Here is a 22461-nt window from a genome sequence, read left to right on the forward strand (position 1 = left end):
CAAATACAGACACTGATCCTGGAGAAGAGAGTGGCTTATATTTGTTGATAGGACAACAATGCCGTCTGCATTTTCTTCACTAATGCACATAACAATACATACCACCTACCATCAAGCTAAAGCCCTTGAAGAAGGAGAGAATAGGATAAGAGTAAAAAAAGGAAAGTGAATGTAGTCATCTTTACAGTGCTTTCTATGCCTCTTCCTATAGCAGAGAGGATGTATTTTGTACAGCACTATCAACTCTCTACTTTGTGAGGGGACACTGGTTCCATAGTGGGACAATTGAAGCAGAGCAACTGGGCTGTGTGGACTGAGGGTTTCTACGCATGGGACATAACAGTTTTGGTATGGTTTAGGCAAAATGTACGTGTAGAATGGGATACTGTTATGATTACACATCTAGCTAGCTGGGTCTCTAAGAGCTAGGAATGGTTATAATCTCTCTTGTGACAACTGTTTTATTACAAATGAAAGGCTGTCCACATCTGGATTTTTGTAGAAACCTCTAGGACAAATGTAGAGCATTAATTTTATCTGTGTTTTATTTTCTTCATACTTCTGTTACACAGGGCAGCTTTTATGTCCCATCTGAAAACTGCATGCAGCACGCATACAGGTGGCATAAGGACCTCTGTCTTCTGCTCTTGAATGCTCAAAGAGGACTTCACATATACTACACTCTCATAATGAAGGAGATTCCTGATTTACCACAGCTGAAGTTGGGTAAGTGAACACTGAATTTTTCATAGTGCTGCATTTTCAATATGCATTTAATTACCAAATTTCTTGGACTATTCAGAGATTTCAGAGGATTTCTCTCCCTGTTTTCTGATTAGTGTTTATTTTGACACACTGTTAAAGATAATTTCCTTCTCAGTTTATGCAAATACTCTAAAGGATGTGTCCTGATATGTATATGAGTAAAATGTTTTGATGCATCTCCCGAAGGGCTTATCTTTTAGTGATTTTTATTTTTTTTGCCTCAATTGTTTTTTGAAGACTTGAACTTACAATTCTGAACTGCCATAAATTCTGGGGAAGATTGTAGCATATTTTTTTCTCTTGAGAATTTTGTTTTTTTTCTTTTAAACAGAAAAGAAAAATCTGAAGGGTGGTATGAGCGGTTTTGAAACCTACTCTCTCATTTACATTTTGCAATGTAGTTCTTCTCTGGCAATTACTTAATTATAACTTAGTCTTTAAAATAATTCCACTTTTCTCCCTAATTCAATTGTTTAATGGATTTTCTGGGTTTGTCAGGAGATTTTTTTTGGATGGGGAGGCCTCTTGGATTCAATGTGAAAGTACCGGCTGACTGAATCTGTGGGATGGAGCTCTGTAATTTGTGTATAGTCATGTCTGTAATGACAGCATGAGCTTCTGTGAAAATGAGGCTCTCCCACCTGTTTCTTTGAATTCAAGGGATGTAGCTCATGATTTCCTATCTCTGGTTTTATGTCTGCATATCTGCGCCCAGGTTTTGAAGTGTCCCATTGCACAGATTATATCAGTAGATTCAATCGCATTGGCCAGCAGATTTTAAAAGGGAGCAAAAACCATTTTCCAGTTTCACTACGTAGTGCTCGTATACAAGAACTATCAAACATAATACATTATATCTGCAGATTTAGGAGCTTGATAGCTCCTGTTTTCCACTTCAGGTCTTGTTCCTCAGCATACATTTCCCATTGAGGTACCTAAATGTCTTAGGGGGGGAAGAGCACATGCTGTGTTATTCTGTCCAGCTATGGACAAAACAAAACAAGAGAAAACAAAACAAAGAAAACCAACCAAGAATATTTTTACTTTCTACTTATGAGCTCTCAGAGAGACTCTAACATGCAAGAAAACTCATGCTTCAGGCGTTCTGGTTATCAGGCACACATAATAGATGATTTGTGTCTCACCAGGGCAGGCTTGTATGTTGGGAGATAGCAGTTATGTATGGCTGGTTGACCCCAACTTGGGAACTACGCCAGAGCATATATTGGGTTTCTAAACACAATTAGCTTGGTTTTCAAATCATTACTGGTACTGAAGCAGGCGCTCCATTTGCAAATGTTCTTGTTGTAATGCATGGAAATTTGTTAAATGCAAATACCCTGTTTAGCTTTTTGAGCAGAGTGCTATTTGCATCATTTTATTTGCAGTCTGAAAGTCGACTGAAGATTTGGTTTTAAGTGCTTTCTACCTTGGGATGACATGAAATGTGTTTGGTATTTCCCTCATTTTTCGCCCCTGACTAGGGGAAGAATGTAAATTACTCATTCAGTTGTAAATATTGATATTGGTTAGATTGATCTCATCATAGTTTTCCAAAGACAGTTAAGATAAATATCTGAGTATAAATCTCCAGGGTTTTTTGGTTTTGTTTTTGTTTTTTTTAGTTCCCTGGGTAGTATATTTTAAAAAAATTAATAGCCTAGCTTAGGCAGGAATAGGGAGAATGATTGTTTCCCAGATTTTACCAGCTGAGAATGAGTCTTTTCAAGGCACTACCCATCTGATTCAGTCCTTTCCCATTCCTTAGCACTATTTAAGAAGAGCAATTTGGGGATTGAAGAGTGGACTGGCCTGTTGGTTGTTCTGCTTTGTTTCTTTACAGATACTATTAAAAAGGTCCACATTGCAAAATCAAGCTGCCAAAGTTGAAGAGTTTGCCTTATAGTCTGTGGTGCATTTAAAATGGAATGTCCCTGTGCTGGATTCTCTCAGGACTACATCAAAACACTGCTGCTTGCTGTAGTAGCAGAGAGGTACTTTACAAGTACACCTCAAGGCAGTACAGAGGTGTCCAACCCGTAGCTAGCCAGATATCTGGTATCACTTACACAGTCCTGTGTAGCACAATAGGGAGAACCATTTCTTGCACATAATTTTCTCAGACTTTACAATCATGAGAGTTTACCTTCAGTTCTGGAGTTGGCCATAAATTCCAAAGGCTAGTAAGCAAACTTCTAGTAAAACAGAGAGTAGACAACAAAACCACAAATTTTTTTTCTTTGTCCTAACAACATTGAAGAACTTCTACAGGTATAGTGGTCCAGGTCGCACAAGCAGAAGTTGCTCCTGCACCAGTGCAAGGTGGGTTGTGGAGTGCCCACATCCAAACAGAGGTTTTTCTGTCAGGGAAGATTTTCAAAAGATGTATTTCTCACATAAATTAACAGCAGAGCATTAACATTTCATATTTACTATTCTCAAACCTGATTTGTTTTTTTATGTTTTCTCTTTTTTGTTTTTTTTCCCTAGAGGAGCTGTCTGTGGAAGAGACATTATCTCAGCTTTGTATGGAGCTGCAGGTATTTTCTTTAACAACATCTGTCCATACATTTTTCAGGTTCAGTTTTCAAGTGCACTGAAATAGCTTGGCCACTTTTCAAAGAGAGGAGAAAGGGAATTTGGCACCATCAGAAAGTTTTTTGAATGTTTCTCTTCTAACAACAATTTCACATGATTTTGATCAGTAACTTAGAAGATGTTTCTGTCACTTTTAACAAGTCACCAGCTGGATTGCTTTACCATCCTTCAATGAGCTTAGCCCTGAGTTACAGTGTAAGGAGAAAAAAAAAACTAATGAGGGTATGTTGCAATTACAGCTTTTGTGCTAAAGTAGAAAAGATACTGTAGCAGGTTGTACAACCATATCTTTTCAAATAAAGGTCTGTAAATCTGTAGGGAGGCTCATGGCAGGAAAAAAGTGTTTTTGGACACAGAAATTACTGAACTGCTCTCTTGAACTTGCCTTCTGCTGTGTTTATTTCAAGTGAGACACAGACAAGTCATAAAGGGTGCCAAGTCAATTTTTAAATATCACCTGAAGGTTGGCAAAAATGCTTTACAATCAGAGACTTCATAGATTTGATTTACTTAGTTTATTAACAGGAGGGACAACATAGAGAAGAATGAAAGGAAAAAAAAAAACAAAACCAAACAGTTAATAGTGAGAAACTGAAGCAAAACCAAACTGGAAATGTATTCACACTCCTGTTATAAAAGGTGAACTTATATGTTTGTCAGGCATGGGTGAAAAGAATTGTGAATGACAAATTTCTTAATTTTAAGTCATGACTTGGTTACTTTGCAAGAAATCAGATTTAATGTAAATTTGATTTAGAGAAACGTGAGTTATTTGCCTCACCTTTACTGGATTTAGAAGCTACAATGTAGATCAGATGGCAGAATCTAGAGTCTCCTTTGAACTTATGAACCTGGGAAAATCCAAGTTAACTCGACATACATCAGAAAATGTCAGCATTAATTTCCCATACAATTCTTAATCTTACCCCCTGCCCCCCCAAACAAACAAACAAACAAAACACACAAAAGCGTATTGACTTGTTTTGCATGACAATATTAATAAAGTCAGTCTGCTTTGACTGTTGTATGAAAACTGCTGGGACAACATAGCAACAGATAGGTGAACACAACAACTAGAAGAGCTCATTCTCTGGAGTGTTGTAAAAACTTTGGTTTTCCTGTGCACTTTAGCATCCTAGGATAATAGCTTTCTATCTATCTATATGTAATTTGATGATAAAGACAGTGAATTTGCAAAGGCTTTTAAGATGTAAATGTCGAGATCTTGTACAATATTGGTGGCACATAGCTGCAGCATTGGCCATCACTGTGATGTAAGTGCTGAAGTCCTATGTACCTCTGTATGGATCAGTATTGACAGTACTCACCCAGCCTGTAAGATTATGTGTTGCGTGTTTGACTTATGAACAAACAAGCAAAATACCCCATCAAAAATGTCTTGATTATTTTCACTTGACAGTACCATTAAAGACAATAGGGCTTGAAAGGGGCAGTTACAGGAAGTAGCCCAGCAGCAGGTATGTGAATGGCATAGCCAGAACCACATTTGGTGATTTTAATTGCTGGCTTTTGCTCTGAGGAACTGATTCTCTGGGATATGACTTGCATTGCTAGTGTTGCTAAACTCCTGTCCTCTGTGTGACAGTGCAGTAAGATGCAGGAACTGCAATTTCCTTTCCTCCTTCCTTCCTTTCTGCCTTCCTGCCTTCTTGCCTTCCTCTCTGATAGATGAAGAAGTTTAAGCAATAAACTAGAAAAATAGCCATCATACACCTATTCCTAGTAAGACTTGCATTAATAATGTGACTTCTTTGAAGTCTGGGCTTTCAGTTTATGATGTAAGAGGAAGCTTGCTGCTTAAATTTAAAAATAATAAAAACTGACATACAGCAGATAAAACTGAGTGCAATAAATAAATTAATGCTCTGACTCTGCAGAGATAAGTGTTTGGGCAGGATCTTTTGTCTAATAGTATGCCTCTTGTTTTTCCTGTACCAAAACAGGTGCTAAAGCTTACACCATTTTAGATGTCATTAAAACAGGGTAGTACCTAAACAACGAAAACTCAGTGATGATATCTGTGTTATCCACCTACATATTTTCTCTGTTTCTCTCTCACACACATGTATAATTTGCTTTTAATCATGGTTTAGTTTGCAGTGCCACTAATCTGGAAAACACCTGCATAAAAAAAGGTGAAAAATAAGCAGGCTTTCAGATAGACTGCAACCTTAACTAAAAAAAGGACCCAGACAAGAACTGATAATCAGTCCCTATGGTGTTATTCCTGGAGTATTTCTGTTAGTATTGCTGCTTTCATGGAAGCAGGTAGGGACCCAAGGAATAGATGAAATCTCAGTTCTGTACACTTTGTGCCAAGGTATCAAGGTAAAGCGCAGTGGCTGCCTCCTGTTAAAGGAATTGTGAAATCAAGGAGACTGATATGCAGACACTGCTGATAAAATGCTCTTCCTAGGCTTCACAGTTTTGGCACAGAATTGCAGCCTAGAGTTGGAGGGCACAGCGGGGACCATCATGTCATACTGTGGGAGAGAAGCAACAGCCAACTCTGGGATATGTGTTTTCATCACGTGTTGAGGACACAGTGTTTTGACTTGGGATTTATTGTTCTTCTGGTACCATAGTATGACATGGCTGAGAAGGTTTCTTTTGATATCAAAAAGGACGTGATGGGCCATGGTTTATTATGTCAGAGCATCTAGCACCATCTGGTGGATAGTATGGAAATCACTGCCTTTTATTTTTATTTTTTCTATTTACTAGCATCTTCAGTAAAATACACAAAAACTGAGGCAGTTTCCACTTCTCACTCTCCAGTTGTGCAGCTGAGAACCCTAGACACACTTTTCAATAAAACGTGTGGTATTTTAAGAATAAAAGCAAAAGTATCACCAGCTTTATTTGGATTAAAACAAATGAAAACTCTATCTTTAATAATAATTCTAAATCAACAGGGTTCTTTTTCTTGGTGGTGGGAATGTATTGAGGTTTTGCTTGTTTGTATTTTGTTCCTATTGTACCTAAAAGGGCTTAATCTAACATGCAGACTGCTTTTACTTCATGACACTGTCTTGATGTCAAAATGTCCTTTCTGTACTTCAGCTGTTGAACAATCCTGAGAAGATAGCAGAACAGATAAGCAAAGACCTTGCCTGGCTTTGCTCCCACCTCTTGGCCCTGTGGACCCAGTTCCTGGAGGTGACAACACTCCATCCAGAAGTCACAGCTTATCTGACTCAGGAACATCACACGCTAAGGGTAATGTTAAGAAGATAAAAGCAAGTTTAGTAGTGGCAACCTCCTGATAAATACTAATGATTTATTTGGATCTGTATGTCCAATACTGTTCTGCCCATATGAGTATTTGCAGGAAATGAGGTAAGCATGACATAAGGTGAAGAGGAGATGAAGGCCAAGATTTGAAATTACAGTTTTGATTTCTGGAATGAAAGCTGTTGCTTTCATGGAATCTAGCTAGGATCCTTCATGAAACAAGTACCCGTTAAACACCAGAATCAGCCATGGAACAGGAGATGGATGGGAAGAGGTAGCTACCACCTGTATTATCTGGATAGCCATAAATCATAAATATTTATTTTACAAAGCACAAACATCACATTGACAACCAAAACTATTATTTTATTTCAACTTTTTCGCAAAGCTACTATAATATTTCTATATATATTTCTATATATATTTCTTGCCTTTTACTTTGTGAGGTGCACACAACGAAATATCAATGTCCTTCATGTGGAAGTTGCTTCTTGTACTTGACAACAGAGCAAGCACAAAAGCACTTGTCTTTGGATCTAACTTTGTAAAATCTGCTTATCTGATAGTTCAGCAAGCTGAGAGTCTTCCATTAGGACTTTTTTGATTATTGACCAGACATCAGTTCAACACATCACCTGAGCTGAATTCACAGTCTGATACGATCATTAGAGCAGAGAACACAAAGAAAAGGGTAGGATTCATCTTGCTCAGTTTCAGGAGTCTACAGTGTAGGTGTTGGTAGCTTGGCTTATGTTCTGGTTCCTGTCAGAGTCAGTGAAGGTTCAGTTACTCTCCAGAATGACCAGAAAACTCTCCAGCTGTTCTCCCCAAGAGCATGATTGAGCTTGCAAAATTCAGGAAGAGGTGATTGACTGACAGATGATAAGACTACCCTGGTTAGTTTAACTAGGTCTCCCTTGACTCTGAGAGGACCTGGGTGGCTTTCAGCCAGAAGACCCAACTCTGTGCACTCCCAGATGCAGTAAAGTGAACTCTAGACTGTGATTTGTTCCAGCCACAACTGATGCCAACTGCATGCATGACCCTTGGAAACTGCATACACTTGTGTGCTTGTTCCTCCCAGTATAAACTGTGTGAAGGTACTTTCCCAGATCTTGAAACCATTTTGAGAGCCCCAAATGAAAATCACCTTGTTAAGGCATAGTCTTTTTAAAGGGTTACTAGTTCTTCTTTTAGAAGGATTTGTTGTTAAGGCACAGCTGGGATTTAGGAAGATGCCAAGATGCTATGACACATGCTCTTCACTGCCACATGCTAGCACTGTGGCAGAGATCACTTTTACAAATACTATTAGTAATGTATGTGCTGTAGTTTAGCAGCTTAGTGCAATTACAGTATCACAGTATCACAGTATCACTTAGGTTGGAAAGGACCTCGAGGATCATCGAGTCCAACCTATCAACACAGACCCCATGACTAGACCATGGCACCAAGTGCCACGTCCAATCTCCCCTTGAATGCCTCCAGGGTCGATGACTCAACCACCTCCCTGGGCAACCCGTTCCAATGCCGAATGACTCGCTCGGTGAAGAACTTCCTCCTCACCTCGAGTCTAAACCTCCCCTGGCGCAGCTTGAGACTGTGTCCCCTTGTTCTGGTGCTGATTGCCTGGGATTGATTGCATATAATGCTTGATTCATTTAAACTGAAAACTTATTGCAGAACAGAGAGTAGCATTGAATTTTTTATAGCTTATTTCACACTGTGCTGTGCCAGACATTCCAAAGCTGTGACTCTTTTGTAAATGATTATCCAACACTGATCAGAACTAGTGTCCATGAAGGGTTTTGAAAAGCTCTCATTTGTAACACAACATAGGCAGATGTGTTTCTACTATGATAGTGTTTACTCTCATCTGGGTTAACATATAAGACTTCCTTCACTCTTCTGGGAGTCACTGTGGATGATCCCATAGAAGAGATGATGAATTATGAATTGTTCTAATTTAGTAACTCACTCCACTGCTGCTAGATGGTTTGCACTGTGGGAAAGGAAGAAATCTTCTCCAGTTTAAGAAAACAGGGGGAAATGGTGAATTTATCAGGTTTTAGAAAAGATGAATGTAAGCAAATCTTGATTTACTGTCAAGGCACAATCCTTCTCTCCCAGCAAAATATACAAAAACATCAGTTGCTTTCTGCTGGACTGGGAAAGTGAAGCAGAATTTAGCTAATAGTTGGGTTTGGGTGTTGGTTTGTGCTTTTGTTTGTTTTTGGTTTTGTTTTCTTGGTTGGTGGGTTTTGTTTTGGTTGGTTGGTTTGGGGTATTTTGGTTGGTTAGCTGGGTTTTCTCTGTCACCAGATTGGTGCAATGAAGATGGAATATAGTAAGTCATTTTATCCTGACAGTCACTGCTGTGTTATTAACTTGACTGTACTTGCACCTTTCATCAGACCTTAGGTTTAACATGTTTCTGTCTTCCTCAGGTGAGAAGGTTCTCAGAAGCCTTCTTCTACACTGAACACCACAAACTTGATGCACTCACATTCCAGGAAGGCCTGTAAGTAACCCGTTAATCCTTCCAGTCATTGGAATGATCGAAAATGTAGTTTAAAACATATTGCAACAAAGATGGAGGGGTTTGGGGATTTTTTCTCCTCTCTGAGCAGTTTGGTTTGACAGATCCTGGATCTGTTCTAGCTCCATATTGTAACCCTATTGAAGTCAGTGTCAAAAGTAAGTGATTCTGATCACACCCCAGAAATTATTAATTTCAAGATGCCCATATTCTAGGGATATAATGCAGGAGATCCTTTTTTCCCACCTCTCTTCTCAGTCATAACTGGGTGCATTTCAATTCAAAGTCTATTTCCAACCACACCATCAGCCTTGGGACAGATAGAGAAAGATTTTAAATCTTTCTTCTGTTAACTTCCTAAACCCACTACGCTAGATCTTGTACTAGTACATTAAATGGGAAACAATTGCTGACAAAGCTTCATATTTAAAAATTTGATTTTGCCATCCTTAATACACATTTTTTAGGGGCGGGCAGTCCAGGATATTTCTTAGTCTTAGTCCAGCCTTGATTTCTATAAAAGAAAGGGTCTTTAAATGCAGACCATTAAACAGCCTATGTAAAGATGTGGATGTTCACTAGATGCAATAGTGAAGGACAGGAATGGGAAATACTACCAAGTTAGCAGGAGGAAATGTGGGAGTGATATGAACTCAGGGCTGATAATTAATTCACTGAGAATCAACAGTGCAAAACAGTCCAAGAAAACAAACATTACACTGGGCTACATTCATAAAAATATGCTATAAAACATTGGCAAGATAAGTATTTCCTTCTGCATGTTACTTCTTGCTTGGAACCAAGCTGGGCTGTATGAGGAGCCAGTTTTAAAGCTACACCAGGGCAACTCCTGTCTCTAGTTTTAACCAATGGTCCCAAAAGGAGCACATGGATAGTATTCTGAAGGTAGAGTTCAAACAAAGATGCTTAGATTTGAATTTTTGAATAATGAGGGATGTCCAGACTATTTGTCCACTGTTACCACAGCCTTACCAGTGTGGAAATCTGTCTTTCAGAGGACCTTAAAGGCCATGACATCAGGTCCTGTCATGATGATGAGACTTAAGTAACACATCTGCTTCTGACCTAGTGCAAAGAAGAAAATTACTTTCTCAGAGAAGTCACAAGGGGCTTTAGAGTTGATTCAGTGTTGATGGAAAGGGCCATGACTTCATTAGTGACTATGTTGTACAAGACTACCTTGATCTGCCAAATTAGGGCAGCACCATGGCTGCAGGGGGCCAGCTGTGTTCACTTAATCCTCCCATGTCAAGTTTTAAGTGATCTATGTACAAAGAAAACCACTCATCAAGATCCTAGGGTGAGGGCACAGACACTCATGGCCCCATTCAAGCCCCCTGCACTGGGGGAAGCCTAATTGCATAATGTGCTCTTATTTCTCCAGACAACCACAGGAGTAGCTCATTTCCTACAGATACATTTATTTTTTTCCTCAGTGACTGTCAAGGATACTGAGTAAAATAAGGTTTGCAAGCTTTAAAAGTTAGTTTGCAAGCTTTAAAAGTTAATCTCTGCGGTAAATTGGGTCGATACAGGCCTCATGGCAGAGTCATGTTTTCTTTTTGATTTGGCTAGATGATATAGCTGGAAAAACAGTCTTGGCTGCCAGAGTATTAATGTTAGGGGTGGCAGTGGGAAATATTAACTGGGTTCACAGAGACTTCAGGTGAAGTCAGCTCTCAGCATCATGAGTGCTCTGCAACCACCTCAACCAGTAACAGTTTTTCTCCCCCAGTTCTTTCTTCCTTCTTAACACACAAAGGCATTGGGGTTTTTTTGCTACCAGGCTCATGATGTGAGTCCTGTGGGAGGCCATGCACGTACATACCTGGAAGAATTTGACTGTTTAGATGGTGAAGGACAAGTACTTTTCTACAGGCTGGGTACCACACAGGGTGGCAGTGTCTAGCAGGTTACATATCCTCCCAATATTTTACAGGAATTGGATTTTTTTTCCTCACACCATTCAATATCATAGTATCACATATCATAGTGTCAGTCAGGGTTGGAAGGGACCACAAGGATCATCTAGTTCCAACCCCTCTGCCATGGGCAGGGACACCCCACACTAGATCAGGCTGGCCAGAGCCTCGTCCAGCCTGGGCTTAAACACCTCCAGGGACGTGGCCCCAACCACCTCCCTGGACAACCCATTCCAGGGTTTCACCACTCTCATGGTGAAGAACCTCCTCCTCACATCTAGCCTGAATCTCCCCACCTCCAGCTTCATTCCATTCCCCCTAGTCCTATCACTACCTGAGATCCTGAGAAGTCCTTCCCCAGCCTTCCTGTAGGCCCCCTTCAGATACTGGAAGGCCACAATGAGGTCACCTCGGAGCCTTCTCTTCTCCAGACTGAACAGCCCCAACTCCTTCAGTCTGCCCTCATAGGAGAGGGGCTCCAGCCCTCTGATCATCCTCGTGGCCCTTCTCTGGACACGTTCCAGCTCCTCCACATCCCTCTTGTAATAGGGGCTCCAGAACTGGACACAGTACTCCAGGTGGGGTCTCACCAGAGCTGAGTAGAGGGGGAGGATCACCTCCCTCGACCTGCTGGCCACACTTCTCCTGATGCAGCCCAGGATCTGGTTGGCTTTGTGGGCTGCAAGTGCACACTGAGAGCTCATGTTGAGCTTCTTGTCCACCAGCACCCCCAAGTCTCTCTCCTCAGGGCTGCTTTCCAGCCAGTTCCTACCCAGCCTGTATTTGTGCCTGGGATTGCCTCGACCCAGATGCAGGACCCTGCACTTGCTCTTATTGAACTTCATGAGGTTGGCTTGTGCCCACCTCTCCAGCCTGTCAAGGTCCCTCTGGATGGCCTCCCTTCCCTCCAGCATGTCTGCTGCGCCACACAGCTTGGTGTCATCAGCAAACTTGCTGAGGGTGCACTCAATGCCACTGTCCATGTCACCCACAAAGATGTTGAACAAAACAGGTCCCAGGACTGATCCCTGGGGGACTCCGCTTGTCACTGGCCTCCACTGGGACATGGACCCATTGACAGCCACTCTTTGGGTGCAGCCATCAAGCCAGTTCCTTATCCATCTAGTGGTCCACCCATCAAACCCATGTGTCACCAGTTTGAAGACCAGGATGTGGTGCGGGACAGTGTCGAAGGCTTTGCTCAGGTCCAGGTAAATGACATCAGTTGCTTGCCCCTCATCTATTAATTTTGTCACCTGCTCATAGAAGGCCACCAGGTTGGTCAGGCAGGATTTGCCCTTGGCAAAGCCATGCTGACTGTTCCCAATCACCTCTTCACTATTCTTCTGAGTGAGTAGTGACTCCAGGAGGATCTGCTCCATGATCTTTCCAGGCACAGAGGTGAGACTGACTGGCCTGTAGTTCCCTGGTTCCTCCTTCTTGCCCTTTTTGAAGATGGGGGCAATGTTTCCCCTTTTCCAGTCTGTGGGGACTTCACCAGATTGCCATGACTTTTGAAATATAATAGAGAGGGGTTTAGCAACCTCATCTGCCAGTTCTCTCAGTACCCGTGGGTGTATTCTGTCGGGTCCCATGGACTTGAACACTTTCAGGTTCTTCAGGTGATCACGAACCTGATCTTCACTTACAATGGGCAGTTCTTCCTCCCTGTCACTGGCATTGTCTTCCATATTAATAGCAGTGTCAATGATCCATCTTTTGTGCCAGAGATTGGTCTTAAATCAAGTTTGGTTTATTACTTTTACATGTGGTCTTCAGTAAAATACTGATGTTATTAATAGGTCAGTGAGCAGTTCTAAGAGTTAACACTAAATATCCAGATGTTGCTACAGCACAAATGAAACATTACCTGTTTGTGACTCCTGTCTGAGTCATGTTTTGGCAACCAATGACTTATCTTTGAAAAAAGAATAACTGGCCTACAGGTAAAAGCAAATGATAGATACCAACAATTATGTTCTGAAGTAGAAGCTGATACACTGGTCTGAACAAGTTATTTGTGTCTGGACATGGGAATCTCCCATGCTGACATGAATTACAAACCTGCTGTTTGAGTTTTTCTTCATAATGCATAAAGTGCATTTTCCCCAACTATCTGCTACATAGTTACCTGCCTTTTGCAGATGATAATCTGAAATATTGTCATTGTGCTGTCCAATGGGATCTGGGCAGAATTGCTTTCAACTGACTGTCAATGATAACCTTCTTGCCTTCTTTATTCCTTAGGTTAAACTTTGTGTTTAATATTTTCCCTAGTGTTTTGAGGAAGACACTTATGTAGGGTAGCTCAACTGATCTAAAAATCATTGAAACACTGTATTTATTATAACTGAGCCTACATGCATGTGCCAGTTTAATGTTATATTCACTAATGAAACCCAAATAGCATTCTATGTCACTCAAAAGTTCTTCCATCAGGCTTCAGTGGTGTTTAACCTTTCCATATGTATGTAAGATATCACAGTGCTCTGAGGACTGATACAAGTGAGATAGAGGACCTGTCCTGCATCCTTCTTGGTCTTGGTCTTCCCTGTACTGCTCAGTCAAATATTCATTATTGCATCCAGTATTTGGGTTTTGCTACCCTTGCCAAGCTGTTAACAGACCTTTTTTTCCCGACCCTCCCAAGGGATCCACTCTCAGCCAGCTGTAGTGTCCCCTGGGAGGACAGCTAACTGGATCCTGTGGCATAGGCAGCTGAAACAATTTGCAAAAAAGCAAAACCAAACTAGAGATTTTACAATAAGAAAGTCTGCAAGTGGTAGGTATCTCTAGGCAAGACAGCAATCAACTCACAGGAAAGCTCCTGGAAGTGCTGGATGCCCAGTCATAATGCTGTACTCTCTGCTCTCATTTTTAGCACATTACACATTCAACCAGGCTTGCTGGAGTGATAAAGAAACATCACAGTAGCTACTCAAACACTCGAATTATTTTGTATTTGCTTCCAGGATCCAAAGTCATGGACAGATTTCTACAGAAATTCGCAATTCAGATTACTTCACCAGCATGCCTCCGCTTCCAGCAGAATGCCTTGACATAGATGGGGACTGCAACACTCTCCCAGTGATCTTTGAAGATAGGTACATAGATATGCCTTGCAAAGGTGAGTAAAACACCATAGGGTACAGATTCATGAGACAGCTTGAGCTGAGGCAGGTTCACTTCCCCAGCCCATGGTAAGCATTCTCACAACCCTGGGGCTGACTAGTTTGGACTAGAGTGTGACCCACTATGTAATACAGCTGAATTTTTCTGTTTTTCTTAGCAGAAAAATAGGGTGCTGCCTATTGCTTAATATTTTTCATTGTTGTGGTAAGCTGTTTAGTTACACGAGCTGGAGAGAAAATCTAGAAAGAAAACAAAATCTTTTGGATTTTTGTTGCAGTACAAATGTAAAGGAAAAGCAGCACTATGCATTTCATTCCCAGTGTGACATCTAGTGGTGAGAAAATTCAGAACAAAGCCCCCAGTTTTCAGCGCAAAGCCCAACATGGTACCTGAAAGGCAGCATTGCTCTCCAAAAAAAGTATTTTCCCCTTGAGTACCCAAACCAAATTTTACTTAAGAAATTATTTAATTACACAGATGTATAGCACCTCTCCTATGAGGACAGACTGAAGGAGTTGGGGCTGTTCAGTCTGGAGAAGAGAAGGCTCTGAGGTGACTTAATTGTGGCCTTCCAGTATCTGAAGGGGGCCTACAGGAAGGTTGGGGAGGGACTTCTCAGGATCTCAGGTAGTGATAGGACTAGGGGGAATGGAATGAAGCTGGAGGTGGGGAGATTCAGGCTGGATGCGAGGAAGAAGTTCTTCACTGTGAGAGTGGTGAAGCCCTGAAATGGGTTGTCCAGGGAGGTGGTTGGGGCGCTGTCCCTGGAGGTGTTTAAGCCCAGGCTGGACGAGGCTCTGTCCAGCCTGCTCTAGTGTGGGGTGTCCCTGCCCATGGCAGGGGGGTTGGAACTAGATGATCCTTGTGGTCCCTTCTAACCCTGACTGATACTATGATACTATGAAATTCTCACAGCCCTTGATTCCTTTTTCTTTTGACTCAAATATTAAATTAGGCAAGGAAGAAGCGTATATTAATATCATAGGTGACTATCTAGTGAATATGGCCAGTGGTCCAAAATTTCCATTCCTCCAGAGTTATCCAATTGCCTAAATTTTGACAATTCTTATTACAGATATTTAAACTATTAAACTGAGCATTAAAGTATCTGACAAGCAAGAGCTGCACGATGACATACTCTATGTTGTATGATGGCAGCAATAAAAAGAAGTGTCAGTTTTCTTTTGCTTGCTTACACTGTAAAAACTATCATTGTAGTTAATTACACTGAGGAAAGCATATTTTATACATACTGTCTTCTTTTGCCTAACTACAATTGTTTAGTGAGTGTAATTGTAGCTAAATGTACTCTGGAATTTGTGTTTATATACAGTATGTATAATTTATATAATATAAATATAGATAATTTTGTGGGCCTTAATATTGCTTCTCAAAGTCCCACATCACTTGGGCATAATTTGCTGTGCTCTTGCAGATACTGCATCTTTTTCATATATATACACCTATATGTATATATTTATTCTTTTTTCCTACTCCCTTCTTTCAGATCAGAATTTGGAAGTGTTTCCAGATTATGAAATTCCTGCAAATACTCAAATAGATATGAGAGATGACAATGAAGATATTGAATCAAATGATGCCATGGCAGTAATGAAAAGAGTCTGTGGGAAAGGTACTGTGTTAATACACACAGACAGGATAAATAGGAATCCTTCCTGCATATACAGTGGTAATGAAGGTGCTGCTTATCCAGATAAGAGTTTAAACCAGCACTCTACCTCTCAGGTATGTACAGAGAACAAAGAAGGCCAAAGGAAATCTGAAAATATTTTTGTTTCAAGTAAGGAATCTACTTCAGACTCAGAGCCAGGCAAAACAGAATGCACATCAGAAGACTTCAAAACATCCAAGGAATTTTTATTAACAGACAACAGACTTGCTGCAGATGCTATATGTGGAGATATGAAACCTAGCAATAAGGATTCCCACAGAACTGAACCTGTGTTAATTGTCAGTGCTCAGTATGAGTTTGGAGCAAGTGGAACTGATGGTTTGGAAGACAGGACTGAAATGCATAAAATAGATGAATCTAGTCATCCTGAGAATAATTTCACTTTACGTGGTCTTGCACTGAATGAGTTAACCAGTCATGAAGAAACAGGAGATACAGACACCAAGGCTCTTGTCCCTGTTTTGAAAACATTGCCCACACACAGCTTACGAAGCGAGGAGTGTGAAGAAATTACTCTGACATCAGGGGTCATAAAAAGATCCTCCTCTCTAATATCTGATTCAGGCATTGAAAGTGAACCAAGTTCAGTGGCATGGTCTGATGCTCGTAGCCGGGCATTGGAGCTGCCCAGCGATAGAGAGATCCTGCACCACTTGGTACGAAGGCACGCAATCCACCGAAATTCTCTGGAGGGTGGCCACACAGAAAGCAACACCAGCTTGCCTAGTGGAATCCAAGCATCACTCACATCCATCAGCTCTTTGCCCTTTGAGGAAGAGGAGAGGGAAGTGGAGCTTACCAAACTGACAAAATCTGTCTCAGCTCCACAGATCAGTAGTCCCGAAGAGCCTGCAGAGGAGGTAGACATATCCAAACACAGTGAAGTGACCTCAAGAGGCTCAGGAGGAAAATTAAAAAGTTGCACAGAAACCAAGGAAGGAGATGGAAAATTCATTGCGGACATTTCTGAGTGTCAAATTACAGCTGAAAGCAGTGAATTAGAATCAAAAGTACATGCCAAACCATCCATCAAACACAGTAGTAGTAACACCGAGTTAAAAGGGAAAGGGGAGAAGGAAGGTTTCTCAGAGGCTTTCTGTAGTCTGGAAAATGCAAGACCATCCATTTTTCCAAATCAGCTCCAAGATAATGTTTCTGAGTGCCAGTCACTGGAGAACAAAGTTGAATGCAGCTCAAAACCACCAAGGGCTTGTAATTACTTAGACAAAAATATACAAAAGTTTAATACACGCCTTGAAGATCCAAAGGATAAACTTAATCCAGAAAGTTTAATATCACAAGGCTTTTACTCCAACAGCAGAATTTCAGGAGAAGAGAGTTCCTTGCAAAGCATAAAACCGGTGCCAGAATTTTGTTACCCTTTTCCTGCTCCTTCAGAGACCTCAACTGAATTTGGCTCAGTGCAAGGAGAGTGTGGTAGCTCTCTTGCTGATGAGAGCTCAGCAGTATATGCAGAAACGCAGGGGTTACAGGAAATTGAGCTCAACGACTCATCTGCTTTGACAGACCCTGCTGCAGGATTCTACCAGGCTGAATATCCTCAGGAACTCAAGAGCCAAGAGCAGGAAGTTGTAGCTAATGGCACCGGGTTTTCTTTGGTAACGACAGAAGGAGTAGCCTTGGAAAGCAGAAAGGCTGTTGATGTGGTTAACCTGTCTGTCTCTTGCACAGCCACATGTCTTCCTTTTTCTTCTGTGCTCAAGGAGACCCCTGCTATGGTTGGCTCCTCTGCAAAGCAGGCTTCATTTCCCATCACACGCCAGCCTCTGGGCTCTTTTGGAGTTGTGTCACCTAGTTCAAATGAGATGGATGAAGAGACCAATGAAAGGATGTTGAAGTAAGAATATCTAGTTACCTTCCTCATTAAAGTTACTGTAAAGTCAAGAAATCCTGACAAAGTTCAGGGCCCTCATGCAGTAAAAGCATACTGCAAGCTTGCATTCAGAGGTAGTCACAGTATAAATAATCCAAACAGACAAATATCTTATATGGAATAAATAACCTAAATAGACGGGAAGGATGAAAGCACAGACACACTGAAATTGTTGAAGATATTAGGACCTTATTCCTTATGAAATAGGGCAGGATTTAAAGGTCTAAATAATCTCTAAGATTTGGCTCTCCTTCATAAAGTCAGAGATAACCAGATTTGATTAGTAATCCCAGATAGTTTGTTATGGAAATTCCATAACTTGGTTTTCTGCTGAAGTAATTGCACTTACTAGCTAAACTATGAAACAGGAGAACAGATTGGCTGGTAGGGTCTTGTCTTCAAATTCTCAAACAGGAAAAATGGAAGAATTTACTTTCTGGGTAGATGGAAAAGAGGTGGGTTTTGTTGTTGTTGGGGTTTTGGTTTTGTGTTTTTTTTTCCTATGGGAAAAAAAAATGTCCCATTGTGGCCCTGCTGTCACAGTGGCCCCTTTCACAGACTGACACACTTGTACATGTATGCTTCTGTTACATTTTGATGGATCTGCGGCGCTGAGGAAAAACAGTAGGATGGGAATTTCTCAATCCATTCAGCTGCCTGGAATTTTGGCTCAGTATCACAGTATCACCAAGGTTGGAAGAGACCTCAAAGATCATCCAGTCCAACCTGTCACCCAAGACCTCATGACTAGACCATGGCACCAAGTGCCACGTCCAATCCTCTCTTGAACACCTCTAAGGATGGTGACTCCACCACCTTCCCGGGCAGCACATTCCAATGATGAACAACTCTTTCAGTGAAGAACTTTCTCTTCACCTTGAGCCTAAACTTCCCCTGGCACAGATTGAGACTGTGTCCTCTTGTTCTGGTGCTGGTTGCTAGAGAGAAGAGACCAACCCCTTCCTGGCAAAAACCACCTTTCAGGTAATTGTAGAGAGCAATGAGGTCTCCCCTGAGCCTCCTTTTCTCCAGGCTAAACAATCCCAGCTCCCTCAGCCTCTCCTCATAGGCCTTGTGCTCAAGGCCTCTCACCAGCCACAAGCACAGGCTCTTTGCATGTATGTGCATTTGAGATCCAAGGATATATTTTTATTTTTTTTTAAAGTATTTTGAGGATTGTTTTATAGACCTTGCTGCAAGTCTGGCTTAGTCCATGTACAAAATCTGTTCCACCTTTGTGAAGCAAAATATTCAAGCATATATTCATGTACATGAATCCAGAACCTCCAGGTCCATGGCTCTAATGATAGATTTTTTTGTTCTCATATCCCCTTAAAGTCAGTTGGGTTAATGTAACTAATTGTTTACCATTATATCAAGTGGTCTTAAGTTATCTCCAGGCTTCAAGGGGTGCTTATGGCTTGGGTAGGTGGATGCCTTGCTGTGGAAGTTTGTAAATGACCCCAAATCGAGTAGAAGTGTTTATCGGCTGGAAGGTAGGAAGGCTCTGCAGAGGGATCTGGACAGGCTGGATCAATGGGCTGAGGTCAGTTTTATGAGGTTTACCATGGCCAAATTCTGGGTCTTGCATGTGGGTTGCAATGATACAGACTTTGAGCAGAGTGGCTGGAAAGCTGCCCAGCAATAAAGGACCCAGGTGCATTGGTTGACAGCCATCAGGACTTGAGCCAGCAGTGTGCCTAGGTGGCCAAGAAGGCCAAAGCATGCTGGCCTGCATCAGCAATAGTGTGACCAGCAGCCGTAGGGAATTGATTATCCCCTTATACTTGTCACTACTGAGGCTGCACCTCAAATACTGTGTTCATTTTTGGGCCCCTCAATATGAGAAGGATATTGAGCTTCTGAAGCATGTCCAGAGAAGAGCTACAAAGATGTTGAAGAGCCTGGAGAACAAGCCTTATGAGGAGCAACTGAGGGAACTGGGATTATTTATCCTGGACAAAAGGAGGCTGAGGGGAGACCTTATTGCTGTCTGTAACTACCTGAACCGTGGAGGTTGGTCTCTTCTCCCTGGTATCAGGTGACAGAAAAAGGAGAAAATGGATTTAAATTGCAGCAGCAGAGTTTTAGTTTGGATATTAGGAACAATATCTTTACTAAAAGAATGGTCAGGCATTGGAATAGGCTATCCTACAAATGCATCTGGTACGAGCTAAGTGATACATTTTGCATTTCAATATCTACAAGGCTGATGACATTGTTAGCATGCAAAATTTTCCATTCTGTATCTTAGTTTCCGTGTTATGGACCACCAGGAATATATTTTAATGATTCCTTCATTCCTCTGACAAGTGTGAGGTGCTAATGGGCTTTAGCCATTCCCTATATGTATCAAAAATCACTCAGAAATGGATTTGATTTTCTTCCCTGAAGCCTGATTTTTCTCAATAAGAATAGATAAGGAGTAGTATCCAGGTCTCTATTGGAAAATTTCAAACATTATTTCTTGCAAATACCAGCCTCCTCATTTCTAGTTTGAAGGTTTGGTTTTGTACACCCAGTTCTATTGTGATTAATTAATGTATTCTCCAGTTTTTATCAGGCCAAAGAAAAATTTAAAAAAGAAATGAAGATTGAAGGATTTCTGTACAGTGACTTATCTGTACTAGCTTCTGATATCCCATATTTTCCACCAGAGGAAGAGGAGGAAAATTTGGAAGATGGAATTCACCTGGTTGTCTGTGTCCATGGATTGGATGGTAAGACCAAGAGGAATTTTTGGTGTAAACAAAAAAAGAGGCAGATGTTCAGCAGGTGGGAGAGTCTAAGGAAAGAATTTGTCTTAGCTAAGTATTGAGTTCTTATTACGTTATTCAGTCTATTGTAATAAGGGATCCAGAAGAATATTAAATTTTTGCTCTAAGAAATGGATGCTGCAACTTTTTTTTCTGTAGTTTAAACAAACCAACCAGAGGACACCAGAATCATGTAAAGGAGGAGTGAATTACACTAACTCTTTTTGTCTTTCCACAGATGCTTGGTGGTTTTGCATTATGTCTCCAGAGTGAAAACATTATTTGAATCCAATACTGTTTTGGGGTAGAGAGTGGGCTGCTTTAAAAAGTGTAAAAATGGAAATAATTATTCATTGCAGAGGATGCATGGCTTGGAATTTGTTACACATATGCTTTCTAAGCAGACAACAGATACGTTAAACTTAAAACACTTGAAAAATGATCGGTACTAATGAAAGAGTTGTAGATACTAATCTTGAAATTACAAAGGAGAAGTAGAGACCAAACTCTCAGGCATTCTCAGAAAGGTGGAAAATAAATGCTTGCTGTTTTGAGCAAGGAACATTTGTCATTCAATATCTCAGTGGAAGTAATGTCCTATTCACAAGGTATATATACTGCCTTTAAAAAAACAAGCAAGCAAGCAAACAAAACCCAAGCAAACAAAACCAACAATATCACACCACAAAACCAAACCAAACCAAAACAAAATAGCAACAAAACAAAGCACCAACCCCAAGCATTTCAGAAGACTTCCAATCTTCCTAGTATGGAACATCTCACAAAATATTAGGAACCTGACAACATTTCAGCTCCATCTCTAGTTGTGTATGCACAGAAGCAGACTCCCCTACAGCTGAAGGTACAGCCAGAAGAGCCCTTGGCACGTGTTTCAGTGCATGATCCTATGTGTGGTGAGATGTCTTAGTAGCACTTAGCAAAAGCTCTCTGATGTCAAGGTTTACAGGAAGCTGAATGTATTAAACTGACTCTCTAGTAATTATTTTTTATGTTGAATTGCATCTCATAAAGTGTCATTTTTTCTAGGTAACAGTGCAGATCTGCGACTGGTGAAGACTTTTATAGAACTGGGACTCCCTGGTGGAAAACTGGACTTCCTAATGTCTGAAAGAAATCAGGTAACACAAAGTTAATTTTTGTCTTCCTCTAGGTCTGCTACAAACTATTGACATGTTGAAATAGGACCTTCAAGCAATGCCTTTTCAGTAGTTGAATGAAGAAAAAGCACTGGGGAATCCTGGAAATTTTATGTAGTGTCTTAGGGTACAGACCTGGTCTTGTCCCTCTTTGATTTCATAGGATGTTCAAAACAATCAGAAAAGATTCCTGGCTTTAAAAATCAAAGGCAATGACATCAGCACATATAGCAGAAGAAAATAATTCAATTTGTCAGTCTGCAAACTTAGCATCCAGGTGCCTGTGTCTGTTAAATATGAGGCAACACATCACTGTTATAAAGCAGCAGTTTTGGTGATGTTAAATTCTCTGGAGGATGTGGAATATCCAGCAGGTGCCATCAGCTTCCTCTGCTGCATTAGCCATTGTTTCTTCTTTTGCTGTGTTTGAGAGATTTGTCTCCTTGAAGGATAAAGAAATGTCTTCCAGAAAAAAATGCATTATTTTCCTGGCCAGGGAAACAGCAATTAATTCTGTGCTTTGCTCTGCAATGAACTCATATTTACATGCAGAGGCCTAACTTTATGCACCAGGTTTCCAGTGCCTAGTCAGAAATATTATTCTGATTTATGAGCAGTTGAAAATCTTGAATAGAAATTTTCCAACCTCCTTTGTTCAACACCTTTTATATTTTGAAATGTCCAGTTGCTGTTAGTCTGTGAACTTGCACTTTCCAGTGCATGTCTCTT

At 40.9% G+C, this 22461-nt stretch overlaps 1 protein-coding gene across 1 annotated transcript in view; it reads left to right on the forward strand.

Moving 5' to 3' along the window:
• Positions 1-22461, forward strand: part of FAM135B (family with sequence similarity 135 member B) — a 244861-nt gene that overhangs the window by 203593 nt on the left and 18807 nt on the right. The window contains exons 9-16 of the mRNA XM_068155482.1: positions 573-726; positions 3256-3305; positions 6448-6603; positions 9066-9139; positions 14073-14227; positions 15740-17783; positions 20373-20539; positions 21623-21714. Coding sequence (XP_068011583.1) covers positions 573-726; positions 3256-3305; positions 6448-6603; positions 9066-9139; positions 14073-14227; positions 15740-17783; positions 20373-20539; positions 21623-21714 — 2892 coding nt within the window. The remainder of the gene's footprint in view (positions 1-572; positions 727-3255; positions 3306-6447; positions 6604-9065; positions 9140-14072; positions 14228-15739; positions 17784-20372; positions 20540-21622; positions 21715-22461) is intronic.

Source organism: Melanerpes formicivorus, unplaced genomic scaffold (assembly GCF_026170545.1).
Source record: "Melanerpes formicivorus ecotype bairdi unplaced genomic scaffold, bMelFor1.0.p_v2 SCAF_32, whole genome shotgun sequence".
In the NCBI taxonomy this organism is placed as follows: Eukaryota; Metazoa; Chordata; class Aves; order Piciformes; family Picidae; genus Melanerpes; species Melanerpes formicivorus.